Here is a 23115-nt window from a genome sequence, read left to right on the forward strand (position 1 = left end):
TGGAGGCCGGTTTGTACAGGGCAATGATTTCATAAACGAAACTGACCAAAAACGCCTGCCCCACATTGTAGGTGAAGTGAGAACAAAGTCCACCCAGATCCCTGCAGTCTCTTGATGCGTTTACAACATGAGTAGTGAGCAATTTACCACGCGTGGGTACTACGTATTATGTTATCCTTTTCCCCCGAAAACCCAAGTGGACCCTTTAGATTACCCTGTCCATTCAAGAGCACTTCTTTTTGGAATATTTACCAAAAACAGAACAACAAAAAACCCTTGGCCGCCCAGCTGATTCCGGCTCAGCGACCCAATAGGACGGAGTAAAGCAGCCCCATAGGGTCTCCAAGGCTGTAATCTTTACGGACGCAGACTGCCACAGCAGCTAGTGGGTTCGAACCACCCACCTTTCGTTTTACCCACTGCGCCTCCAAGACTCTTGGGAATATTCAGCAGGGGAAAAAAAGCCTGGAAGTAAAATTACGGCTCCAGCACCGTACAACCGCAAGGTGGCACTGCTTTAGCGCACCTGAAAGACTCGCGAAGCCCGGCGCCAGGGGCTCCCTAAGGCTGCAGCCGGCTGCGCTCTCTGAGGGCGGCGGCGTGGACCCCCACCTTCGCCCCTTTTGCTCTCGGTGAGCAGATCTCGCTAGACCCAGGACCCCGGGGAGGTCGGCTAGGTCGGGCCCCGAATTTCCCGAGGCACACGCGTCTGCGCTGGTTCAGACGAGCAAGCGTGTGCGACGGAGCCCCAGACCCGCAGAGGTGGCGGAGCGCCCGGGGCGGGAACTCTAGTGGGTCGACTCCGCGTCCGCAACCCCTCAGGCGCCCCTCCCCGCGTACCCGGCGGCGGGAACCGGCCTGGGACGTTTGGATTCCTCTCCCGCCGCCCAGCCCCGGGGTGGCCCCCACCCGCGACGGGGCGGAGGGCGGAGCCTTCCCGGCTGGGGCGGACACCTAGGGAGCCCGCACCGCCTTTCCTCGCGCGCCGGGGCCACGCCCAGGCACCGGGAAGGGGCAGGGGGCTGGCAGAGGGCACCTCGGTGGGGGCTGGAGGGGACGAAACAGGGGAAACTCGGGACGGTGGGTCCGGGACACGGGGATAGGGTGGGGGAGCGCGGGGCGGGGCTATTGGAGGCCCGGGGGTCCGCCCCTCCCCCCGCCTGCCCTTCCCCCGGCCCGGCGCGCCCCCGCGGGGCCGGGGCGGGGCCTGCGTGTAGTTTGGGGTAGAAAAGGGCGCGGGGCCAGCCTAGGCAAGAGAGGTGACAACCGCCGCCCCGACGGCAGAGCCCGGCCTGACGCCGCCATGAGCGCCGCGCTGTTCAGCCTGGACGGCCCGGCGCGGGGCGCGCCTTGGCCTACAGAGCCCGCGGCTTTCTACGAGGCAGGCCGCTCGGGCAAGCCGGGCCGCGCCGCCGAACCGGGGGGTCTGGCTGAGTTGGGCGCCGCCGCGCCGGCCATGTACGACGACGAGAGCGCCATCGACTTCAGCGCCTACATCGACTCCATGGCTGCTGTGCCCACGCTGGAGCTGTGCCACGACGAGCTCTTCGCCGACCTCTTCAACAGCAACCACAAGGCGGGCGGCGCGGCGAGCGCGGGCGGCCTCGAGCTGCTGCCCGGCGGCCCCGCGCGACTCCCGGGCCCGATCCCGCGCCCGCTCAAGCGCGAGCCAGACTGGGGTGACGGCGACGCGCCCGGCTCGCTGTTGCCAGCGCAGGTGGCCGCGTGCGCGCAGACTGTGGTGAGCCTGGCGGCGGCCGCGCAGCCCACGCCGCCTGCGTCTCCCGAGCCGCCGCGCGGCAGTCCCGGGCCGCCTGCGCCAGTGCGCGACAAGGGAGCGGGCAAGAGGGGACCGGACCGCGGCAGCCCCGAGTACAGGCAACGGCGGGAGCGCAACAACATCGCCGTGCGCAAGAGCCGCGACAAGGCCAAGCGGCGCAACCAGGAGATGCAGCAGAAGTTGGTGGAGCTGTCGGCCGAGAACGAGAAGCTGCAGCGGCGCGTGGAGCAGCTCACGCGGGACCTGGCCGGCCTGCGGCAGTTCTTCAAGCAGCTGCCCGGCGCGCCCTTCCTCCCGGCCGGGGCCGTTGACGGCCGGTGACGCCGGCCTGCCGGCCACAGAGACTCGCCAACGACCCATACCTCAGCCCGACGGGCGGGGCGCGGTCCAGAGCCCGCCGGCACTCACCGCCCGGAACTGCGCCAGAAGCTAGGACTGGTTATTTTGTCGTAAATTATTTTTATAATGGTGGCTTTTTCTACATCTTACTCCTATCGATGCAGCTAAGGTACATTTGTAAAAGTGAGGTCTCAAACCCTTTATATTGTAGCTAAGAGGAAAAGACTGAGCATGCTCACCTTTTTATATTAATTTTTACAATATTTTTTAAGAATAAAGCATTTAAAAGCAGCCCTGCCTCCTGTGTTCGCAGTGACTCCCGCACGCCGGTGGCCCGGGACCCCTCTGAGGAAGGGTCCATCCCCCATCCTGGAGCGTGCAGTGGGTCACATAGGGAGGCCACGGGACAAGGGATGTGCCCCCATGGGGGAACCTAGCTTCTCAGAAGAGAAGGGGTCTGGCTTGCATTTGAAATATGCCAAGGGCTACTTCCGAATTTTTCCCTTGAACTTGCCTCGAGGTCAGTAAGGCGTGACTAAATCAGGATAAGGGAGTGTTTTCAGGTTGGAGGTGCGTCAAACCCAAGGCCCGACCCGGAGAGGGGCGGCCCCCGCGGGTGGACATGGGGGCCCTTTTCAGGAATGAGGGGCAGAGGAAGGCTGAGTGATCAGAGAAGGCTGTTTGCATTTTTTTGGCTTTCAGGGGACCTTGCTTTCACTTTCCGGTCTTACGGACAACTACCCGTAGATTTTCAAAGCAAGTACAAATACAAAACAGTCATGTAGTTGGTGAAAAGTCTACTTAAAACCGGATATCTTACCGGTAATGATCATGTTTCAAGGCTTATACTAACAAATAAATAAAGCCATCTGCCCTCCCCGCCCCCCCCCCCCCCCCCCCCAGTTTGGGTACCAGACACCTTTTCTTGGTCTAGGCTGCTAAGTTAGGTAATTAATTAACCAGGGACTGTCATGATTATATCGCTATAAGGAAGGAAACATGGAAAATTTTCAGTGTCCAAAGCTAATTCATAGTTTTATGCCAATTGAAATCTCTGCCAACACAGCAAAAGATAACCACATCCTTATCTACATATGAATAAGGGATTGTCCTTAGTTAGGTAATATAACCCACTAGAAGGGCTACTTGAGCCTGTGTAATCTTTGCTCTCTCTGCACATTACACAGCCTGATTACATTACAGGCACATTGTAGAGTGAGCTATCTATATCTCTACTCGGTGTAGCCGCAATCACACTGGTTAGCTTATCTAAACTTTATAAGTAACAATTTCACCTCTGACATAGTTTCCTAGCACATTTTCCCAAAAATATTGAACTGCAAAGGGTGGAACATTTATTATAGAACGGTAATATTACAATATGGGACAAAGGCTTAAGCTTTCCAGGGTATTTTTTAGAGGAATGTTTAAAACAAACAGTGTAAGAAAAACATGCTGAATCATGGTAAAATTTCAAACACATTAGAATTACAACCACACAAAATCATTTTTCTGATCTATTATTGACAAAATGAAGACCTTAAACTTATGCAAGTTTCACTAACATATTCTTAAGTTTGTAGATGACCACAGGAAGGTAATAAAAGTATAAGATTGTAGAAAAGTATTTGATTTATAGTTTACAAAGCCATTTTACTAATATTTGTCCCAGAAAAATTCAAGTAAACTCCATTTCAAGATTATACAGAACATTCACCCTGTCCATCGTTAAGGAATAACCACCACCACCAAATACACGAAAAGTTCACAGACTCTCAGGCAGCAAAGGGTGCCCGACAGGGGCTGGCCCTGCGCTCAGGAGCTGGATTTCCTCCAGTGCAATGCAGCCCGTCGGATGGCTGGCTACGGACCGGACAAAGCAGTTTAACGGCCCCACCTCCTTTGCAAGGACACTCTTCACTTCATAACTCTGCAGTGATAAAGGCATGCCGGTTAAAGCAAACACAGTAGCTCTGGACGTTCTGTTCCCAACAGCACAACACCAAAGAGCCAGAGTAGGAGAGCTTTTCCCCAGGACATGACCTTCTACTGCTCAAATGGTGAGAACATTGGTAAGGAGAAAAAACAAAAACAAAAACGAAGAACCGCAATACAAGCCCTATCATTATGGTAAATGAGGGGATGCTTTACTCTGATAACTGAATTCTGTTTTTACATAAGGAAAAATTTAGAATCTCTCTTACTGCTGTGTTAGTGAAGGTAACGATAAGCATCTTCCAGCTACTATCCTAGGAAAGGAATTGGGGAAATAGACACATAAAAGGGACTGTTCTCTAGCTGGAGGCTGGGGCTGGGTGCAGCGCTCACAGCTGTCTCCCACTTCCTTTGGGACACTTCCCCAATCTAGCAACAAAGGATTTCCTGGTACTTTGCCCCCAACTTCCTTCTTAATAGGATCCCATTTCTTCTTCTCAAGTTAAAGTGGGCTAAAGACCTCTTAACGTACGTGTAGTATTGAGACTAAAACTTTTTCTTGATGAGTTATGGTTGGGAGCCCTGGTGGTGCAGTGGTTAAGAGCTCAGCTGCTAACCAAAACGATGGCAGTTTGAATCCACCAGCCGCTCCTTGGAAACCCTGTGGGGCAGTTTTACTCGGTCCTGTAGGGTCACTATAAGTTGGAATTGCCTTGACGGCAACGGGTTTATCTTATGGTTACTGGTTAATCTAGGGCAAATTTCATTTCCTGATGGGAACACAGGGCACTGGGAACTGAAGTATGTGTCCCCCACAAGGCTGATAAGGTGCGACCTGCCCTCAACTGAAAACGGCTTCCTCTGTGAGTGGGTTGAAAATAAAGAAAGGCTCAAAAGCGTTTGTGACAAATCACCACCCGACTACATCCCTGAATTCTGGGAGATGGAAGCCCTGAAGGCAATGTGTTCTTCCAGAAACCGACCTTGCTGGCACTTGTCAGGAGTATCAGTGGTGCCACTTACCTGTCTCTGTACAAGGCACTTGACATGCCTCTACAGCAGGCCTTCGGCCCTTCATCCATCACAGCTAAGGAGACAGAGGCTTGGGGAGGCAGCCCAGCCGGTGGGCCTATCTGGTTGCCTCCGTAACCAGCTCAGTGAGGGGTGGGTAGGGGGCGTGGTCTGTAGCCTGGTTAGAGAAGTGTTCCAGCTTTGCCTGGCCGGTTTTCAGGGCCCAGATACTGTGCTGTGAGGAAGGTCTGTGTGGGGGTCCAGGCCAGAAAGCCCAAAGGTCACAGCTGACAGCAACACAGGCAGCTGAATGTGTGGGTGAGCGAGCCCAGCCCTGAGCCCCACAGCTGTGTTGAGTGCAGCAGAGAGGGCTGTCCTAGCCAGGCCCTGTGCAGACTGCCAGTGTGTGAGAACACGGATGTGTGTGAGAACACGGAAGTGTGTGAGAACGCATGTGCCAGCCACGAGGCTCATGTGGTTCTTCTAGAACAACGAATATCAGGTCAGTCTGCAGTCTGGGCCTGGCCTGAGGCCCACTCACCATGGGACTTTGCTTTTCCCATCTGTGAGGAGTCATGGTGCTAAAGTTCCAGCTTTCTTAGTTTAAAAAAAAAAAAAAGAGGCAGAGCAAGGTTGGCAGTGGTTTAATGGAGTGGTGGGGAAGAGTGAGAATTACTGGTCAAGATTGGTTAGAGATGGAACTAAAGGCATCTGACTCTAGAGTGTGGTAAAGTCCTTCCCTGGGGCCTAGCTTCCTGCATGATGTGAACAGGAATTCACTCACTCATTCATAAGAGCTCATTAAGAGCCCAGAGGGCCAGACATTGAAGAAACAGCACTGGACAGGACAGAGCTTCAAGTATGCTGGTCTAGAGGAAGAGTGGCAACTGGAGCAGACTAGGGGAGGATGACCATTTGGAGCTGGGAAAACCCAAGAAGAAGAGCTAGCTAGGTTCATCAGCCTTGTGTGTTTGTGTGTGTAAAATGGCCCAGGCTTTCCTATGCTCATTTAGGGTAAAAATACGGAATTCTGACTTTTAAAAGTCAGCAAATAATCATTTCTTGTTAAAATGTCAGGTTTCGCAGTCTTCCATAATAACTGCATCACCTATGAGTGGACCTTAAGTAATGAATATTCTTTATTTGGGTGAAATCTTTTTTCTTTACATTAACATGGACAGGTTAAAATACACAGGAAAACTCAGCTGTGATTATCTGCTACGAGTCAAGCCGGGGCAAGGACTGGGACTTCCTAAGGTGTGAACCTCGGGGCTCCACGGGCATCAGCCCTGACACACTGGAGTGTCCACGACTGGACACACATGCTCACACACGCACACACATGCGTGCTTTTGAGCTCTTTATAAACAGGGTTTTACCTAGTGAAGCATCCTAGTTGAGAAATGAACTCTGTGGGGAGAACAAGCCAGCCTCAGCCAGAAGGAAACCCAGCGAATGAGAGAAGGTTTCTGCCAGGGCCTCCTCCTAGTCTCTGGGTCCCAGCCCTAAAGAGGTTGGGTGGGTGTGGGGCCCTCGGCAGGTGAGTTGTGGGGCGGCAGTCCCCCAAGGCTGTCCTCCTGGGGCCTTTGGGGCCAAGTGGGAAGATCAAGCCCAGCTCCTGGAGGCCCAGCTCTGGACCTCCATGAAGCCACAGGGAAGGCATCACCCTCTAGAGCTTCAACTTCTCAAATCCTAAATAAAGATCATGAAGACAGCTTGTAAACTGTAAGCCAGGTGTGTTTGGTTCATTTTGTTTAGGTGGCAGGATCTGGTTCATTTTGTCATGCCTTGCCTGAAGCAGGAGTCTTTACAAAGGCCTGGTCCCTGACAACCTAGACCTGTCATCTTAGGCACCTGTTTAAACCTTGACCCCTCAGCTTGGGCAGTTTCCTCCCTTACTGGCAGGGCCTCCTTCTTTCCTTCCTCCCTCCCCCAAGGACCAAGTAAAAAGACACCAGAAACCAATCAGCAAGTACTGCTGCCTCATCACCTTTAGACACATCAACTTAAACGCATGCAGAAAAACAGAGTAAAAGGCTCATCACACCCCCATCTGGGCGGGCTGCCAGCTCTGCCAGGTGGTAACTTCTCTGGGGGTGGCAGTGAGAGTTCCCTTACGGGCCTCATCCAACACAGGTTACAGCTATGAGCCCTGCGCCCTTTGTGTCCTCAGCAGTAAAGTGGGGTGATGGGGAGATTAAATGAGGTGAAAATGCAGTGAACATAGTTCTCAGCACATGGACTTTTTTGACACTTAAATTTTCACACGGGAAGGGTATGTGTGTTTATAGACCACACACTGCGAGGCCCTGTCCTATTAAAAAAAAAAAAAAAACCTATAGCCTGGCCTAAAACCTGTTCCGCGTGCAGGGCAGTCTCTGAGACAAAGGCCTTAGCTGGAAGGCATTGGGCACTGGGGCACGGTGCGGAGCGGCTTGTGGGGACGGGCAGGGCTCACACAGAGAAGGCTGGGACACCAGTCAAAGCTCTGTAGGTGATGCCCTGTGAAATCAGCGTGAGAACAGCTGCTCAGATTAGTGATTCTCAAAGATTCCGTCTGTGGATTTATCTGTGTTCCCATTCACTTCGCACTTGGTGTACTGAAACAATTTTTGTGGCCTTTTGCCTTGGTTTCTTGGAAAAGCAGCTTGAGAGATTTATCCCCTAGGGGATAAACCTTTGCCCTAGTTTTTTACACCACGGTGTTTGTTACATTTCCTGGGTAAGCTATAAACAACTTGGTTTGATACTTTCTGTCTGGCCCTGGGCTGCTGTCTACTCTGTGACTGGTATGCGCCTTGCAGGGATTGGTCAATATACTATGCAAATGAAGTGACTATGAATTATGCAAATGAGGTGACTATAGCCTACTATGCAAATGAAGTGTCTGTGGCCTACCAAGAGGGGATTGGTCAGTTTGTGGCCCTGCTGGGAGGGGCCATGCCTTGAAATTGATAGAGTTATGTAGATATAAGCAGCCAGCTCCACCGAGGTTTTTCAGACATAAAGAAGCAGGAAAAAAAGAGAGAGAAGCAGAGAGATAGGAGACTAGGAACCTCCTAAAAGAGCTGTGACATGAGTCAAGGGCTGTAACACTGAAGACAGTAACAGGCCTGGAAGGGGCCCTGCAGTAGAGTCAGTGATGACAGATGGCAGGGCCAAGGGGAGCCTATCCTCAGGGGGCTGAGAGGAGGCCTGCGTGTTCGAGAGGGGTTGAGAGACCTGTCCTGCACTGAAGAAGGGAGACTTTGTCTACATGTTTCCTGATCCTGATCCTGAGTTGTAGCCTGTTGATCCTGATCCCAAGTTGTACCCCGTTCCTTAATAAAGCACTTAACCGTTAAGTATAGTCTGTAAATTCTGTGTGGCCATTGAAATGGATTATTGAACCCAGAAGTGGACAGTGCCATGGGAGGGATGGCTGATGTCGGAACTGGTAAAGGTTGGAGAGTGTAGGTGCATCTAACCCCCACCTCATAGAGATCAGCCTTGGGCTAATCTTGATTCACGCTGCCCACCATGAAGTTAGACAGTGTGAAAGGCTGCTTTCCGCACAGGGTCAGCAGCCTGGGCTGAGCAATGGCACACCTGAGGGGGGCAAGGGCACTGGAAGTGCTGGACAACTAGGCCGGAGGGGGTGGGCCTGCACTTACCCCATCCTCACAGGTGGCCAACCGCAGAAGGGAGGAAATACTGCTCTGCAGGAGCTGCAACAAGAGTGAACCTGGCTGTGACCTTCCACCAGTGAAGGAGTCTCATGCAAAAAGTAGTCATGTTCCAAAAACCAGGAGGTTAAGTCTGGAACCACCTGTCTTCTCTTTTCCAGACCACGGGCCAGGCTTATGCACGCAGAGGGCAGCTTCCTCCCCTGTTCCAAGGACTCACCTTAGAGTTCAAATGAGAGCTTCAGGCAAGACCTCTGCCCACCAGTCCACAAGATCTGCATGTGGTGGGTGTGCGAGAGCGAGCAGTAGTCATTGCACTGACCCCTAGCATGACCCTCTCACTGTCCACGTGGCGAGCATGAAGAGCAAGCACATGGCCAGTGCACTGACCCCTAGCATGACCCTCTCACTGTTCACATGGTGGGTGTGGAGGAGCAAGCACATGGCCAGATGACTGATCCCTACCTTGACCTTCACGGAGCACCCAGATCTGGATGGACAGTCCAGGAAGACCTGCAGGTGCCTTCTGAGAGCAGGAGATGTGACGACATGGGAGCATTGGCCGCAGTAAAAGGCTTCTTCTCTGCAGTAAGAACCAGACAGGACACTAGTATGAAGAGTCCTCATAGTGGACAGACTTCTTCTAAACACCAGGGTGTGCTGAGATAGAAAAAGGGTTTTGTTCTCAGGAATAACGTTCATGAGGAGGCCAGAATAAGCCCTGCACGTAGCAGGTTCCATAGGACAAACATTAGCTCGGGACTGGCAGCCTCCTGGCAGGTGAAGTTCTCAAAGGCAGAAGGACAGGCAAAGCCCATGAGACAAGGCAGGTCCTGGTCAGGCTCCTCACCCTGCCTGAAAAGAAAGCTTATTTGTAATCACCAGTCTCCACAATCATGAATTGCTACCAAGTAAACCTGTGATACATGCTGCTTTTCTGTCTTAAGTATAGTCTAGTAATGACTTCATGCACAGGGCCACCAAACAGGAGGAGACATTTGTTCTTTGCTTCTGAACAATCAGAAAAGTAATGAACATAGTGTTTCTTGTCTGTCACATGACAAAGTCACACTGGTGGCCAAGAGAACTGACTCAGAAGGGAATGCAGTGCCCGGATACACAGCCACAGACCAGGAACCCCCGGGGGCTGGTGCATTGTGTTCAAGGCAGGGCAGGAGGGAATGTCTACTCCTCTTTACTGATCCCTGTGGAAGAGTCTTCACCACTCACAAAGTGACTAACTGCACAGTACCAAGCTCCTCACTCACCTGCTTTTGCTCTGAGTTTTTCTTTATTCTCTTGACTGATAATAAAGAACAAAAAACAGCAAAAACAGCTCAAAGTGTTCCTTTCTTTTTTAAGATAGGAGGAGCTGCAAGACATAGCAGGAACCGCTGTTATGCAGAAAGGATGCACACTGCCCTGGCCTTGTCCCTGCCATTCACCTGGGCAGGCATGGTTTCTCCTTCTGCCAGGGCAGCTCCAAGCATTCCTCTGTCTCCCTGGGCACCTGCGGGAAGCCAGCCCGAGTGGGCCCGACCCTGGGCTGCAGAGGCAGCCGCAGGCATTGTGATTGCTTCCCATGCTCTGGGGGCTTCTGGCTGAAGTGCTCCACCTGGCCCAGCCCCTCTTACCTGTGCTCTGGGCTCTGTTCCAATCTCCCATTGCCACATCGGTCACAAGCAGGCCATGAAAAAGCTGTGCTCTCGTCCACACCAGCCACAGTGCCTAGGCCAAGTGAAGAAAGCCATGGACTCTCAGAGTTGGGAGCTGGCCCTCTCCCTCTGCAGGACTCCCAGTGAGTTTCTGCTCCCCAGGAGGTACGCAGTGATGGGCCTTTGATTTTTTCTCGCTTGTGAGTTTACATAAATGTTCCTTAGCTTTTTATAATTTCCATTTATTGTACAAACAAAATTATAAAAATAATTAAAAAGAAAATTTTCACACTTACTATAATGTCACTATTTAACCAAGTATTTTCATTTTTGCTTCATCTTTTCCAGTCTTTGTCAGGTGTATACATAGTTAAATAGTTACAATCAAACCATACATGCAATGTCTCACTCTACTTTTTAGGTTGCTGTAAGAATTGTTTTGTGTATCTCGTAGATATTCCACTGAGCTGATACAGTGTAGCTCACTTAGACGTTCCTCGTCATTGGACATTTAGTTTTCCCAATTACGTTAGTAGTGAGGTAGTGCATATTTTTGCACAAGAAGTCTTTTTCTGTACCGAAACCCTTTCCTTACGGTAGATTCCTGGAAGAGGAATATGTCAAAAAGTATGAATATTAGAGATGTGGAAAAACCCTTTTAGAAAGTGTTTCCTTAAAGGGCTTTCTGATTTACATTGTCACCATTAATTCATAGTGTACTAGTTTCACTATGTTGTGTGTTAACATCAGCTTAAATATCTGTCTCCTTAATAGGTACAATTGCTATTTTAGCACTTCTTTAAGAAGGAAAGATCAATATTCTTATTTGTTTGTTAATAACATGTCTTCTTATGTGATTTCTTGGCTGGTGGCCTTTTTCTGTTCATCAATTTAGTTGGACTCTTACATAACCTTTTGTCTGTCTTATTTGTTACAAATAATTTTCTTGGTTTCCTTATTGCAATTAAGGATATAAAGATTTCTTTTTTGCTCTAACACTTGCACATTCCTTTATGGTGTATAGGATGCTACCTAGTGGGGGCTGTATGAGAGGTGCAGGGACAGATAGTCCCTGCTGTCACAGACGCTGCAGTGTGAAAAAGACCCCTGAGAGTACAGCAGAGAGGACAAAGGTCCAGCTCAAGGGGCCAGGGGAGGCATCGAGCAGGAAGGGGCCTGAGATGCTCTGCAGGCCAGGAGGGAAGGGAGGCTGCAGTGCGCAGCAGCCAGTGTGGCCCATGGCACCACGGAAAGGCAGAACTGAGATCATTTAGGGCTGGTTGGGGATTTTAGCCTTAATCTTGGAAAGGAAGAGACACCAGTGAAGAATTTAAAGCAGGGGATTGAGGTGGCCTGGTGTTATTGGATATGAGGCATTACGGATACCATTTAGATGCACTAGCGAATCTCAGACCAGCCTTTGTTGAAAGTGGTGAAACGAGAAGTTTGAAGAAAAAGTAAGACATGCCCTGAGTTATCCTTTCCATTTTTGCAGTAATGAATTTCATTCCCACTAGAACAAGCATTAGGAGAAAATTTATCTGGGGAGCATAAAACAGAATTATAAGAACTAAGTAGGCTGGGTTTATTAAAATGCATTCATGTACTGCATACTTGAATGACTTTTAAAAAATGAAAACAATAGATGGTGATTTTGAAAAAGCTACCACAACTAATGACATTATCCTTGCAAATCTAATCCAAAAGTGGGTCAAAGGGATGAAAAGTAAAGTCAATAATGGGTTACAATGCAGCTGGAAAGGAGTATCTATTACTTCACCACAGGCAGACACATAAGTATACTCAACTGGAGAAGCAGTGGCTGGGTCCACACACAGGGACCCTGACCATGACCTATGCCAGGGATCCCTCCAGTTGCTCCTGCCCAGCAGAGAGCCTGGCTCACAGTAGTGCTTGTTAAAAGTTAGTTAAATGAATTAATAAAAAATAGACTTCTACCAAATCAAAGTGTTTTTCCCCCTAGGATATATATGGGTGTTAATGGAATTTACAATTTATGGCATCAAGCAATTTCCTTCCAATTAGGGAGCAAGTGGAGGAGAGAGATGAGAAACGTATCTCATTTGGGGTCTACACATCACTTCCCTTCTAGCAACTTTAAATGAATTCCAGAGGATGGCTGGGAAGCATATATTAAACTATTAGTACCTAGAACATCCACTTAAACGAGTATTGGTAGGAAAAATTTAATTTTCATTAAGGTTTGAGTTTGTTGTGACACACACTTCATCGATTGGCTTCGCTTTGCATTAAAAGCCTTTACGTTGCTCATCTTCTGTACAGAAATTATGTTATGATTCGGTTTGGGAAAGGTGCTTAGTGAAGTAATCTTTTTCAGAGGGTTCTTTCCAAGGGCCATACCAGCAGCAGGAGCCCCTCCCGCCCCAGCTCTGTGCCACTTGGCCGGCTTCACTCCCAGGCCGGGTTGGCCTGGCCCCTTAAACAAGCTGAAATTTTTCTTCAGTAACCTTTTAACTCTTTCTTAGGACCGCCTCCCCCCTGTCTCCTGACTGAAAGAAGTTGGGGCTCAGAATTTTTCCTTCTGTGTAAGAGGCCCGTGCTCGGCCGGTCCCAGCCCAGGCACTCATTCCCAGCCGCGGCGGGCGCCCGGCTCTGGAAGAAGCGGTGAGCAATGGCGGGGAAGACCGTGCTGCAAAACCACCTCTCCGGAGAGCAAGCCCGAAAGGCGTCGCTGCGCACTCCCGGAAGCCGGCGCAGTCCCGGCCCGGGCCGCCAGGCCAGGACGAGCCTACCGAGGGAGGCAGGGCCTCGAGCCGGCCCGGAGACCTGGCTGCTGTCCGCGGGCCGGCCGGCCTGCCGGCCGCAGGTCTCTGAGCTGGCTCCCGCGCGGCGGGGGGAGGGGGACAAGGGGCGCTGCTGCCGGACTGCGAAGCCGCGGGGACTGCAGCGTGGCCGGCGAGGCGCCAAGGCGCAGGCCCACCGCCACCGATCTGCCCGGGCTGGCTGCTCCGTGACCGCTCCCAGGCTGCAGGGCAGCTTCAGAGTGGGCTGGGCGCACCCCAGGACCCGAGGGGAAACCTGACGTAACGGGCGAGGTCTTCCCGTGCTCCGCGGTGATTTCCTCCCTGAAATCTAACGGTGGTAGCGGCCACGCTGAACTCCTGCCTCTGTCGCGAAGACCCGCTCTCAGGCCCGCACCTCGGCCTGCTGCCACCTCCACCCCCCTCCCCACACGACGTTTGGGGCCTCAAACTGTGTACAGCCGGGTGTCTCGTGTCCACTTAGGGTGTGCTTCACTTTGTGCAACTTGTAAAAGAAAATCTAGATTAATATCAAAGAGAAAGCAGAGTTAATCATTCTCCACAGGTGAAGTCCAAGTACCGTTCTTCTTAAGGCAAGCTTATGTGCGATATTATTAGCATTTGTTATTATGGCTAAAGTCCTACCTGTGTATAATTATTAACAGTTTTCAAAGGCTTACACTCTCATGATCTCATTCATTCCCCACGCCAGCCTTACAAAAAAAAAAAAATTTTTTTTTTTTTTTTTGTACAAGGTCTGTCTTATTCCCATCATACGGTGAGCTCACTGAAGCTCAGAGCTGGGCCACACCCCTGAGATTGGGAGGGTCTCTACTGTCTCCAGGTTCCACTCCCAGCTCCTGCCACTAGGCCACATCCAAAAACAGCGCTCTGGTCCCAGGACTGCTCAGAGGAAGGAACACCTGCTGGCCGGGGTTTTCAGGGTTTAAAAACGAAGTATGTGTGTGGACCTAAGGGAAGCACACACAGAAACACTGCCCAGGTATCAGCACCGGAGACCACTCTAGCCAGCCCCCAGGAACTTCCACCATCCGGACCCGGCAGACCGTGGCTGCCCAGGGAAGGGACCCCACTGCTGCTCTTGGTGCTGGTGCTGGCTTGCCATGCTGGGCTGGACACTAAGGACACGCTCACCACCCTGTTCATAAATCTTAGGACCTGTGGGGCTGCCTCTCTGCTCAGGGCACCTGAAGCCATCTGGTGTTGCTAAGATATTAACTGACTCGTAATTTTTTGGTTTTTAACAAGTCCCTTAGAACTGCACATGAACAAAATGCCATGGCCTGTGCTCAGCTCTGTATCTGTGGACTCATCACCTATCGCAAGGTCTAGCTCGCTACCCTTCACGCTTTCACAGAGCCATCTTACAGGAAGGATCTGCCAAGGGCTCCAACTTTTCCCTTTAAAAAAAATCCAAAGGTAAATACAACGATTTATAATAACATTTTATCAAACAGGATGAGAAAAGAAAAAGTGCCTAAGAGAAATGACTTCATCACGAATGGCATCTACCATTTATAAGATGAGAATACAGAAAACATCTCAGTAAGAGGGGGTGGCAGCCCAGCCAGTCCCTGCTCACTCATTGTTAGAAATACTGTTCTCCCCTCCACTGATAGTATCACAAGGCATTTTAGCCATGGATAAAACATGCAATTTCCCGGATTCTTCGCTTTAAGTTAGGAAGAACAGACCACCAGGGAGGGGCTTTTATAGCTTGAATACGCTTTTCATTGCAGGATAAAAGCAATGACTGCCACGTTGGTGGTGTGGAACCACACTGATGAAGCACTGGAACGAAAGCACCGGTCCGGACAGCCAGGATCAGGCTGCTGTGCTGGCCGGTGCAGTCCACCAGGTCACTGTGAGGTAGGGGACGACCCAGGGGGATGCACGGCATGGGAGGGGGGCATGGTGCAGGTGGGGGATGATGCAGGGGGATGCAGGACATGGGGGGGCACAGTGTGGGGGATTACAGCATGGGGACCATGGCATGGGGGACACGGTGCAGTGGGGTATGGCATGGGGGACCACAGTGCAGAGGGAACATGGGGGGTGTGGGGTGGGGGTAGGCACGGGGGCATAGCATGGAGGGAACACGGCACAAGGGGCCATGTTAGGGTGAAGGGGGACTACAGTGTGGACCATGGAGGGTATACAGCAGGAAGGCTGTAGAGTTGACTATGACTCATGGGAACCCCATGTGTGTCAGAGTAGAACTGTGTTCCATAGGGTTTTCAATGGCTGATTTTTTGGGAAGTCATCACCAGGCCTTTCTTCCAAGGTGCCTCTGGATGAACTGGAACAACCAGTCTTTCAGTTAGCAGTCAAGAACTTTAACTGTTAACCATTTGGACCACTCAGGGACTCTTTCTCTTTAGGGAAGTGGTATATCCAGGAAAATCTACAAACATTAAGTGTCTCTGGTACACAGTATTATGTAAGGGATTCTGTGTGTGTCTCCTTCCACTCCTAAGGTGCTTATGAGTTTGAAGTCATGGTCTCTGGGCCATCTAACTTTTCCTAGTACTATCTGGAACAGAGCTTTGCGACACATTGAATTGCCTATTGTTTACTTAAAAATACTTAGTCCTTGGACCAAAAGCAAAGAAGTTTCCGGGATAAACTGAACGCTTCGAAGGTCAGCGGAGCAAGGGCAGGGGTTTGGGGACTATGGCTTAAGGGGACTCCTAAGTCAATTGGCATAATAAACTCTATTATGATAACATTCTGTATCCCACATAGAAGTGTGGCGTCTGGGGTCTTAAATGCTAACAAGCGGCCATCTAAGATGCATCAATTGGTCTCAACCCATTTGGATCAAAGGAGAATGAAGAACACCAAGGTCACACGATAACTATGAGCCCGAGACAGAAAGGGCCACATGAACTAGAGCCTTACATCATCCTGAAACCAGAAGGACTAGATGGTGCCTGGCCACAACTGATGACTGCCCTGACAGGGAACACAACAGAGAACTCTTGAGGGAGCAGGAGAACAGTGGGATGAAGACCCCAAATTCTCATAAAAAGACCAGACTTAATGGTCTGACTGAGACTAGAAGAATCCCAGCGGTCATGGTCCCCAAACCTTCTGTTGGCCCAGGACAGGAACCATTCCCGAAGACTACTCATTAGACATGGAAGGGACTGGACAATGGGCTGGAGAGAGATGCTGATGAAGAGTGAGCTACTTGTATCAGGTGGACACTTGAGACTGTATTGGCATCTCCTGTCTGGAGGGGAGATGGGAGGGTAGAGAGGGTTAGAAACTGGCAAAAGGGTCACGAAAGGAGAGACTGGAAGAAGGGAGCGGGCTGACTCATTAGGGGGAGAGTAAATGGGAGTATGTAGTAAGGTGTGTATAAGCTTACATGTGACAGACTGACTTGATTTGTAAACTTTCACTTAAAGCACAATAAAAATTACTTAAAAAAAAAATACTTAGTCCTTACCCTACACGAAGGCTCCAGTTTGAGTGAAGAGGGGCTTAAGGACCACTGGGAACTAAGCCTCATTCACGCTGACTGTGATTGTCACCATACCCATGCACTGACGTGTGTGGGTGCACCTGACCCCCCTGGAACAAAGCTCCCTCCATGTACCAACAGCTACCTCACACAGCAGCAAGAACATTCCTTGTGATGGCAAGGGTAGAGGGGATGGTGTTTAAGTGCACACTGTAGGTCCTGGCAGGTACTGACTGAGCACAAACAGCAGCAGCCTCTAGGGAGAGCTCTTCCTACCCAATGACTGGAATGCTTGTGGTCAGGTGCTGGGAGCCAGAGGGCGGGAGGACGAGGGAGGTGTTGCCTGTACTGTGGTCAGTGCACTTTCCATCGGTAGGGAAACTTTACAGCCCTGTTTGTCCCTTAGTGGAGGAATAGTCTACTCGTGGGCTATTTAATTAACTACTGAGTTAGGTTCCTATCTGCCCCTAGAGTATTAAATGAGAAAAGCAAGTGACAGAATAATGTATGGTGAACGATCACATTTTTGTGAGGACGACACTTGTTTGGAGGTGATGTGCTGTGTGCTCCTGTGTACATGGAAGGAGCAGAGTGATGCCCCAGGAGAGGCGAGATGGAAAGAGGGTGTGAGAGAGCTTACCTTTCCTTATTCACCTTTCACTGGTTCCAGTGGACACATATTACTTTTACCAGTGAAAAATTTTATCAAGAGAAAAGGTATTAATGTGATTTTCAGCTTCTGACTCATATAGCCAACCATCTCCTTCTCATATGTATCAGAACACCCAAGCTCTCCCAGAAAGAACTGAGATTGCCCCTCCCCCGGCTCTCCCACCATTTCCTACTTCAGTGAGCAGCGGTCCTACCCACCTCACTGTCTCTGCATTTACTGCCTTCTCCTACAAACTTCACCTTGACCTCTGTCTCTGACCTTCACTAAAAACCAAAAACCAAACCCAGTGCTGTCGAGTCAATTCCGACTCGCAGTGACCCTATAGGACAGAGTAGAACTGCCCCACAGAGTTTCCAAGGAGCGCCTGGCGGATTCAAACTGCCAACCCTTTGGTTAGCAGCTGTGGCACTTAACCACTATGCCACCAGGGTTTCCACCTTCACTAGGACCTGCCAATTTCACCTCCTCCATAACTCATTCACTGATATACATCTCGGCCACCTCCCCTAGTCTGCACTCCCATCACTCCCTTTGGACTGCCACAAGGCCTACCAGCTGGCTACCCTGCCACTGTGGACTGCACTCTGCTCCTCAGGCACAGAGTCCCCACAGTGTCATCTCCTTGCAGGGTGGGGCCAGCAGCCTGAGCTGCCTGCTGCTCCTTGCCAAGGTCTGGCCTGCTCCAGCTCATCTCTCCACTGTGTCTCGTTTGCCCTCTCTTTTCTGGTCTCTTCCCACAATTCATTCCTCCTGCCCCCACTGTGTTTAGGGAGTCTTCCAGGACCTCCCCTACAAGGTGAGGTTCCTGATTATTGGCTCATAGAGCACTTGGCATGCTGCGGTTTTATGCTTGTTTATATACTTATTTGCTTAATGTCTTTCTATATAGACTGTGGGAGTCCCTGGGTGGTAACACGCTCGGCTGCTAACCAAAAGGTTGGAGGTTTGAGTCCACCTGTAGATACCTTAGAGGAAAGGCCTGGAGATCTACTTCTGAAAAACCAGGCATTGAAAACCCAATGGATTAGACATAATCAAATACCTTTTGGGATTGATTTTCTGGGTTTGAAGGCTTAGGACCATAGTCTCATGGAACAACTCAATCAATTGGCATAATTACAGTTCATAAAGTTGATGAGTAGTGTCTGGGGTTTTAAAAGCTAATGAGTGGCCATTCAAGATACAACTGTCAGTCTCTACTCGTCTGGAGCAAAAGAGAAAGAAGGAAACCAAAGATTCAAAGAAGGAACTGGCCTATAGGCCTAAATGTCTAAACAGACCATGGCCTCATCTACCCTGAGGCCAGAAGAACTAGATGGGACCCAGCTACCACTACCGACTATTCTGATCAGAGCTACAATAGATAGATCCTGATAGAATGGGAGAAAAATGTGGGACAGAACCTCCAGTTCCTTAAAAGAAGAAAAAAAAAAAAAAAAAAGACTTAATGGATCAGTTGAGACTAGAGGACTTCTCGAGACTACTGCCCTGAGGTACTCTTAAAACCTTGAACTGAAACTAGCCCGAGATCACCTTTTAGCTAAATAACAGATTGGCCCACAAAATAAAGAATATCACCCGTGAATACCGTGCTCCTTTAAAAAATCACATATATGAGACCAAATGTTCAACAATTACTTTAAAACAAAGATGAGGAAATAAAGGGACAGGGAAACTACATTAATGGAAATGGAACAACCAGAATAGAAATAATGAGAATATTCACGCCTTGTGAAGACTGTAACCAATGTCACTGAACAACTTGTGTAGAAATTGTTGAATGGAAACCTAAACTGTGTGTGAAACTTCACTGAAAACACAATAAAATATTATTAAAAGGGAGAAAGAAAGAAAACCTTATGGAGAACAGTTCTATTCTGACACACATGTGGCCGCCATGAACTGGAGTCAATTCCATGACAGCTGGTGGGTGTGACAAACTGTAAGCTTCAAGAGACAAGGGACCACTTCTGATTTGTTCCTTACTGTATCCAATGTCTGAGATGGAGTAGGTACTCAAAAATTTTTGATGAATAAATGAGTAAATGCATTTAAATGAATAAGGTATTTAATGAAATATAAATGCCATCTCCAACAAGATGACTACCCACCTCGGACACTGCAAATGGAGTTTGCTTGAGTTCTGGAACCCAGTTCATCCAGCCTCACTGGGCCGGTCAGGTCAGAGGCACAAGCACCAGAGGCCACACACAAAAGGGGCTTTTGAAGCAAGAGGACACTTCGTTCAACACAAACCATACGACCTGCCAACACAGACAGTTAAGATTACTATAGAGCTGAAGAAAAGCAGCTTCTCCTGAGGAACAGCCATCACCTTTGCCAGCTTCCGATGTGCCATATGGAAGAAGTGTGCTGGCATGGGGCAGGCCTGCTCCCTCCAAAGCCAGGTTCTGTTAGCACAGCCCAGGGTGGGTTTTACGGTATGTGAAGCATAGCTCAATAAGAAAAAATACAATTCAGAAAGGCTTTTACTTTGATTCCTTAAAGAATGGACTGGCTGACCTAAGCTTATGCACTTATATATTGTAGCTTTGTGTTTGTTTTAAAGATTGATCTTTTAGGCAATAACTTCAGGGGCTTCTGCACCTTTCAAGCGTGGCCCCCAATCAGACAGTTCTTGAGTGAAAGGGGGCATCCCTCACAGTGGGTGTCAACTCCACAGAGGGTGCTCGTCCTGCTAAGGTGACTGGTTCTAACTCCCAGCCATGACAGGGGCCAATGGAAGCCAAGGCTGCTTCTGCAGCCCTCGTCTGCCCAAAAGGCTGTGGCCACGACCGGCTTCGTGGAGGTGCCAGCAACTCTAGAGTTAAGACAGTGGCATGCAGGATCAACAAGTCATTTTATGGGCATCTATCACTGCCATTGGACCAGAACTGTCAAGAAGAAAAAAAGCATACCCTGGTCTCGCAGAGCGTCTCTGAAGAGGATGCTGTGAGGGGCAGCCACAGTGAGCGCTTCCAGGACTTCTGGGCCCAGCTCACACGAGGAGGTCACATAGACGGGCACTGTTTTGGGGAGGCTAGAGTGACTCTCATTATTCCCCTGCAGGGTGACATCAGTCACCATCAGCAAGATCTCCTTTTGCTCCACAGAAAGGAAACTTCTGACCTGCAATTTTAAAACATGGTAAAGACCATTAACTTAATAGCTTTCCTTACGACAAAAAAATTAATGCAAAAATCTTAGATCATTATTATTAACACTACAATTTTAGAAGCATTTAAACAAATACAGTGCTTCTAAAACACAAAATAAGCTCGCATGTCCAGTCATCAGCCTACACTGATGAACACAGAGGTACCACAGGGCACCATGGGCTCAGTCCTACAACCCTTATGGGACATCCAATCCCACCCTGCCCTGGCACCACTCTGTATGTCTAGTTCAAATGTAACCTCTTGTTTTGAAGACTTCTGGCCTACCTAAGTGGAATTAATTGCTGTCTTCCTCCTCATCTCATGCTTATATACCTAGAATGGTCATTACCACATTGCTTTATAATAGTGCACAGGCATTCTTCTCTCCTGCTGGGTGTGCTTTTCCTGAGTGTTAGGAATATATCATACTCACCTCCAGATTTTGTACAGTGCCATGGTATAAAGCAGATGTCATATATTTATTGTAACACTTTGTTTATTCATTTTTCTTTTATTTTATTATGGTTTCCTTTCTTTTTCTTTTTGTTTAATTTGCAAAAGGTATAATTATAATGTCTTTTTGTGAAAATGATATTCTACTCTTCCTCTTGGGCAGGGCTTAGGATTCAGTAGAAGCAAATGGGGCCAAGAATTTGCCTGGCAAGACCCACAGGGTCAGTAGGGGCAGGGCCTGAGGGTTTGGCTAGCTTGCTGGGTGGCCAAGGCTGAGGTTTCAGTTGGTGTGGCTGGCATGGATGCATGGTCAGGCTGAGGATTCCATGTGGCTGGCTAGAAGGGCTGGGCAGAGAAGGTGACCTACATGGTCAGGAGCTGTGGGGTTGGGGCAAAGGAAGCACTCACAGGGTCCGGTAGGGCTGAGGGGGCAGCTTGCATGGTTTGAGGCTGAGTACATACAGGAAGTTTGAGCAAGTGAGAAGACATATTGAGGAAAGTGGGAACTAGGTTTTGCACTGTCGGAGAAGGGAGTTACAAATATGAAAATGGAAAAACCTAGAGTAAACTCTGTGGTAACAGCCTAGAATTGGAGGTATCAGAGTGAAATAAAGATTTTAGATAGTTAGGTAGATAGACAGGAACACAGAAATAGATACAAATATATGTGTGAGTGTATGAGACAAATATATTATTTCCCATTCCTGGATATATACCCAAGAGACTTGGAAGCAGTGACACAAACAGACACATGTACACCAGTGTTAATCACAGCAGTATTCACAGTAGCCAAAAGGTGAAGATAATCTGAATGTCTATCAACAGATGAATGAATAAACAAAATGTGGTATATTCATACATGGAATATTATTCAGCCATAATGAGGAATGAAGTCCTGATACATGCTACTACATGGATGAAACTTGAAAATATGCTGAGTGAAATAAGTCAGTCACAAAAGGCCACATATCGTATGATCCCACTTACATGAAATATCTAGAATGGGCAAATGTATAGAGACCCAAGTTTATTAACTGTTACCAGTGGCAGGTGGGAAGAGAGAAGGGGGAATCATTCCTTAGGGGGTACTGAGTTTCTTTTAAGGGTAATGGAAAAATCTGGAAATGAGTAGTGGTGATAATTGTACAACATGATGAAAGTAAACAAGGTCACTGAATTGTACATGTAAAACATGTCGAAATGGCAAAGGTTTTGCTATACATATTTTTACCACAACAAAGCAATTTTTATTGCAGAATAAAATAATACTAATAAACCCTCAGTGTCCATAAGTAAGTCTTCTGGAACACAGCCCCACCCTTTTGTGGATGAGTGACATGGCAGCTTTTGGACTGTGACATAGAGTTGAGGAGCTGTGACAGAAATCAGGCAGCTCACAAAGCCTGGAATGCTCACTCTGGGCCCTTTATCGACACCATCTGCCATCCTCCCTCTACATGAAGGATAGGCTGATACAGTAAATGTGTGATTAGCCAGGGTTAGCAATGTTTATATACATGCAACTCAGCAGCCACTTCATTGGAGGTTAAGAAGCATATTCCTTCCATCATTCTATAACTGTTTGACCACCCATGGATGATCGGAGAAATGCAGAGAAATTGTTGACAATGTATGAACAACAGAAGTCCGCTCTGGACAACTTCAGCAGAAAACGGCTCTGAGGCTGTCGCCTGAATCGTGACTCTATATGAAGTGTGCACATTCTTTAGAGAGCTGTATTAAGCGTGATGAGATGAAATGATGTGAAATCCAGGACTTGCTTTAAAATTCTTCAGCCACAAAGAGAAAAATGGGGGTGGGAGGGTGGGGTTAGTGTACAATCTTGATAACCAGGTATAAAAAAAAAAAAATTTTTTTTTTTTTTTGGTATAGCATGGTTAAAATATAGTCCTGGGTGACTCTCCTGTCCCTCTGTATTCCAGAGATGGACTGGGGCATCTGACTGGCCTGTGCAGCCCATCTTTCCAGGCTCCAGCTTCCTGCCTTCTTCCAAGACCCCCAGTAGGTGTTCCCTTCAAAGAGCACTGGTGTGTGATGCTGGCTGTCAGCAGGGCCATACTGACCCCAACACCTGTCTTAGGCACACACACCCAGGAGGCTTCTGTGAGGTACTAATTCTTTCTGCATCACCATAGATGTGGCCCATTAGTAG

At 49.1% G+C, this 23115-nt stretch overlaps 2 protein-coding genes and 1 long non-coding RNA gene across 7 annotated transcripts in view; 2 read left to right on the plus strand and 1 right to left on the minus strand.

Annotated features, from left to right (window-relative positions):
* The first annotated feature begins 1250 nt into the window (after nucleotides 1-1250).
* On the plus strand, nucleotides 1251-4306 carry CEBPD (CCAAT enhancer binding protein delta). The gene has a single exon (XM_064267707.1). The coding sequence runs from the start codon at nucleotides 1304-1306 to the stop codon at nucleotides 2099-2101; it is 798 nt and encodes a 265-aa protein (XP_064123777.1). The 5' UTR covers nucleotides 1251-1303; the 3' UTR covers nucleotides 2102-4306.
* Nucleotides 3885-23115, minus strand: part of SPIDR (scaffold protein involved in DNA repair) — a 778935-nt gene continuing 759704 nt past the window's right edge. For 4 of the 5 annotated variants that reach the window (XM_064267703.1, XM_064267702.1, XM_064267704.1 and 1 more), the window contains 5 exons: nucleotides 20250-20460; nucleotides 19443-19595; nucleotides 10365-10458; nucleotides 9196-9313; nucleotides 4111-8772 (listed from right to left, as the gene is read on the minus strand). In XM_064267703.1, the coding sequence (XP_064123773.1) occupies nucleotides 8689-8772; nucleotides 9196-9313; nucleotides 10365-10458; nucleotides 19443-19595; nucleotides 20250-20460 (660 nt within the window). In that variant the 3' untranslated portion in view covers nucleotides 4111-8688. Of the gene's footprint in view, nucleotides 4050-4110; nucleotides 8773-9195; nucleotides 9314-10364; nucleotides 10459-19442; nucleotides 19596-20249; nucleotides 20461-23115 lie in introns of those variants that run through there. The other variant, XM_064267706.1, reaches the window with a different exon arrangement.
* LOC135227607 (uncharacterized) lies at nucleotides 13357-20296 on the plus strand. The gene is made up of 3 exons (XR_010317759.1): nucleotides 13357-14608; nucleotides 14929-15058; nucleotides 15935-20296. It is a non-coding gene; the product is annotated as an uncharacterized LOC135227607 (long non-coding RNA).

This window comes from Loxodonta africana, chromosome 14 (genome assembly GCF_030014295.1).
Source record: "Loxodonta africana isolate mLoxAfr1 chromosome 14, mLoxAfr1.hap2, whole genome shotgun sequence".
In the NCBI taxonomy this organism is placed as follows: Eukaryota; Metazoa; Chordata; class Mammalia; order Proboscidea; family Elephantidae; genus Loxodonta; species Loxodonta africana.

What these genes read in the sequence shown, in the direction of transcription:
- CEBPD (XM_064267707.1), top strand. Translation starts at nt 1,304, where the DNA reads ATGAGCGCCGCGCTGTTCAGCCTGGACGGCCCGGCGCGGGGCGCGCCT.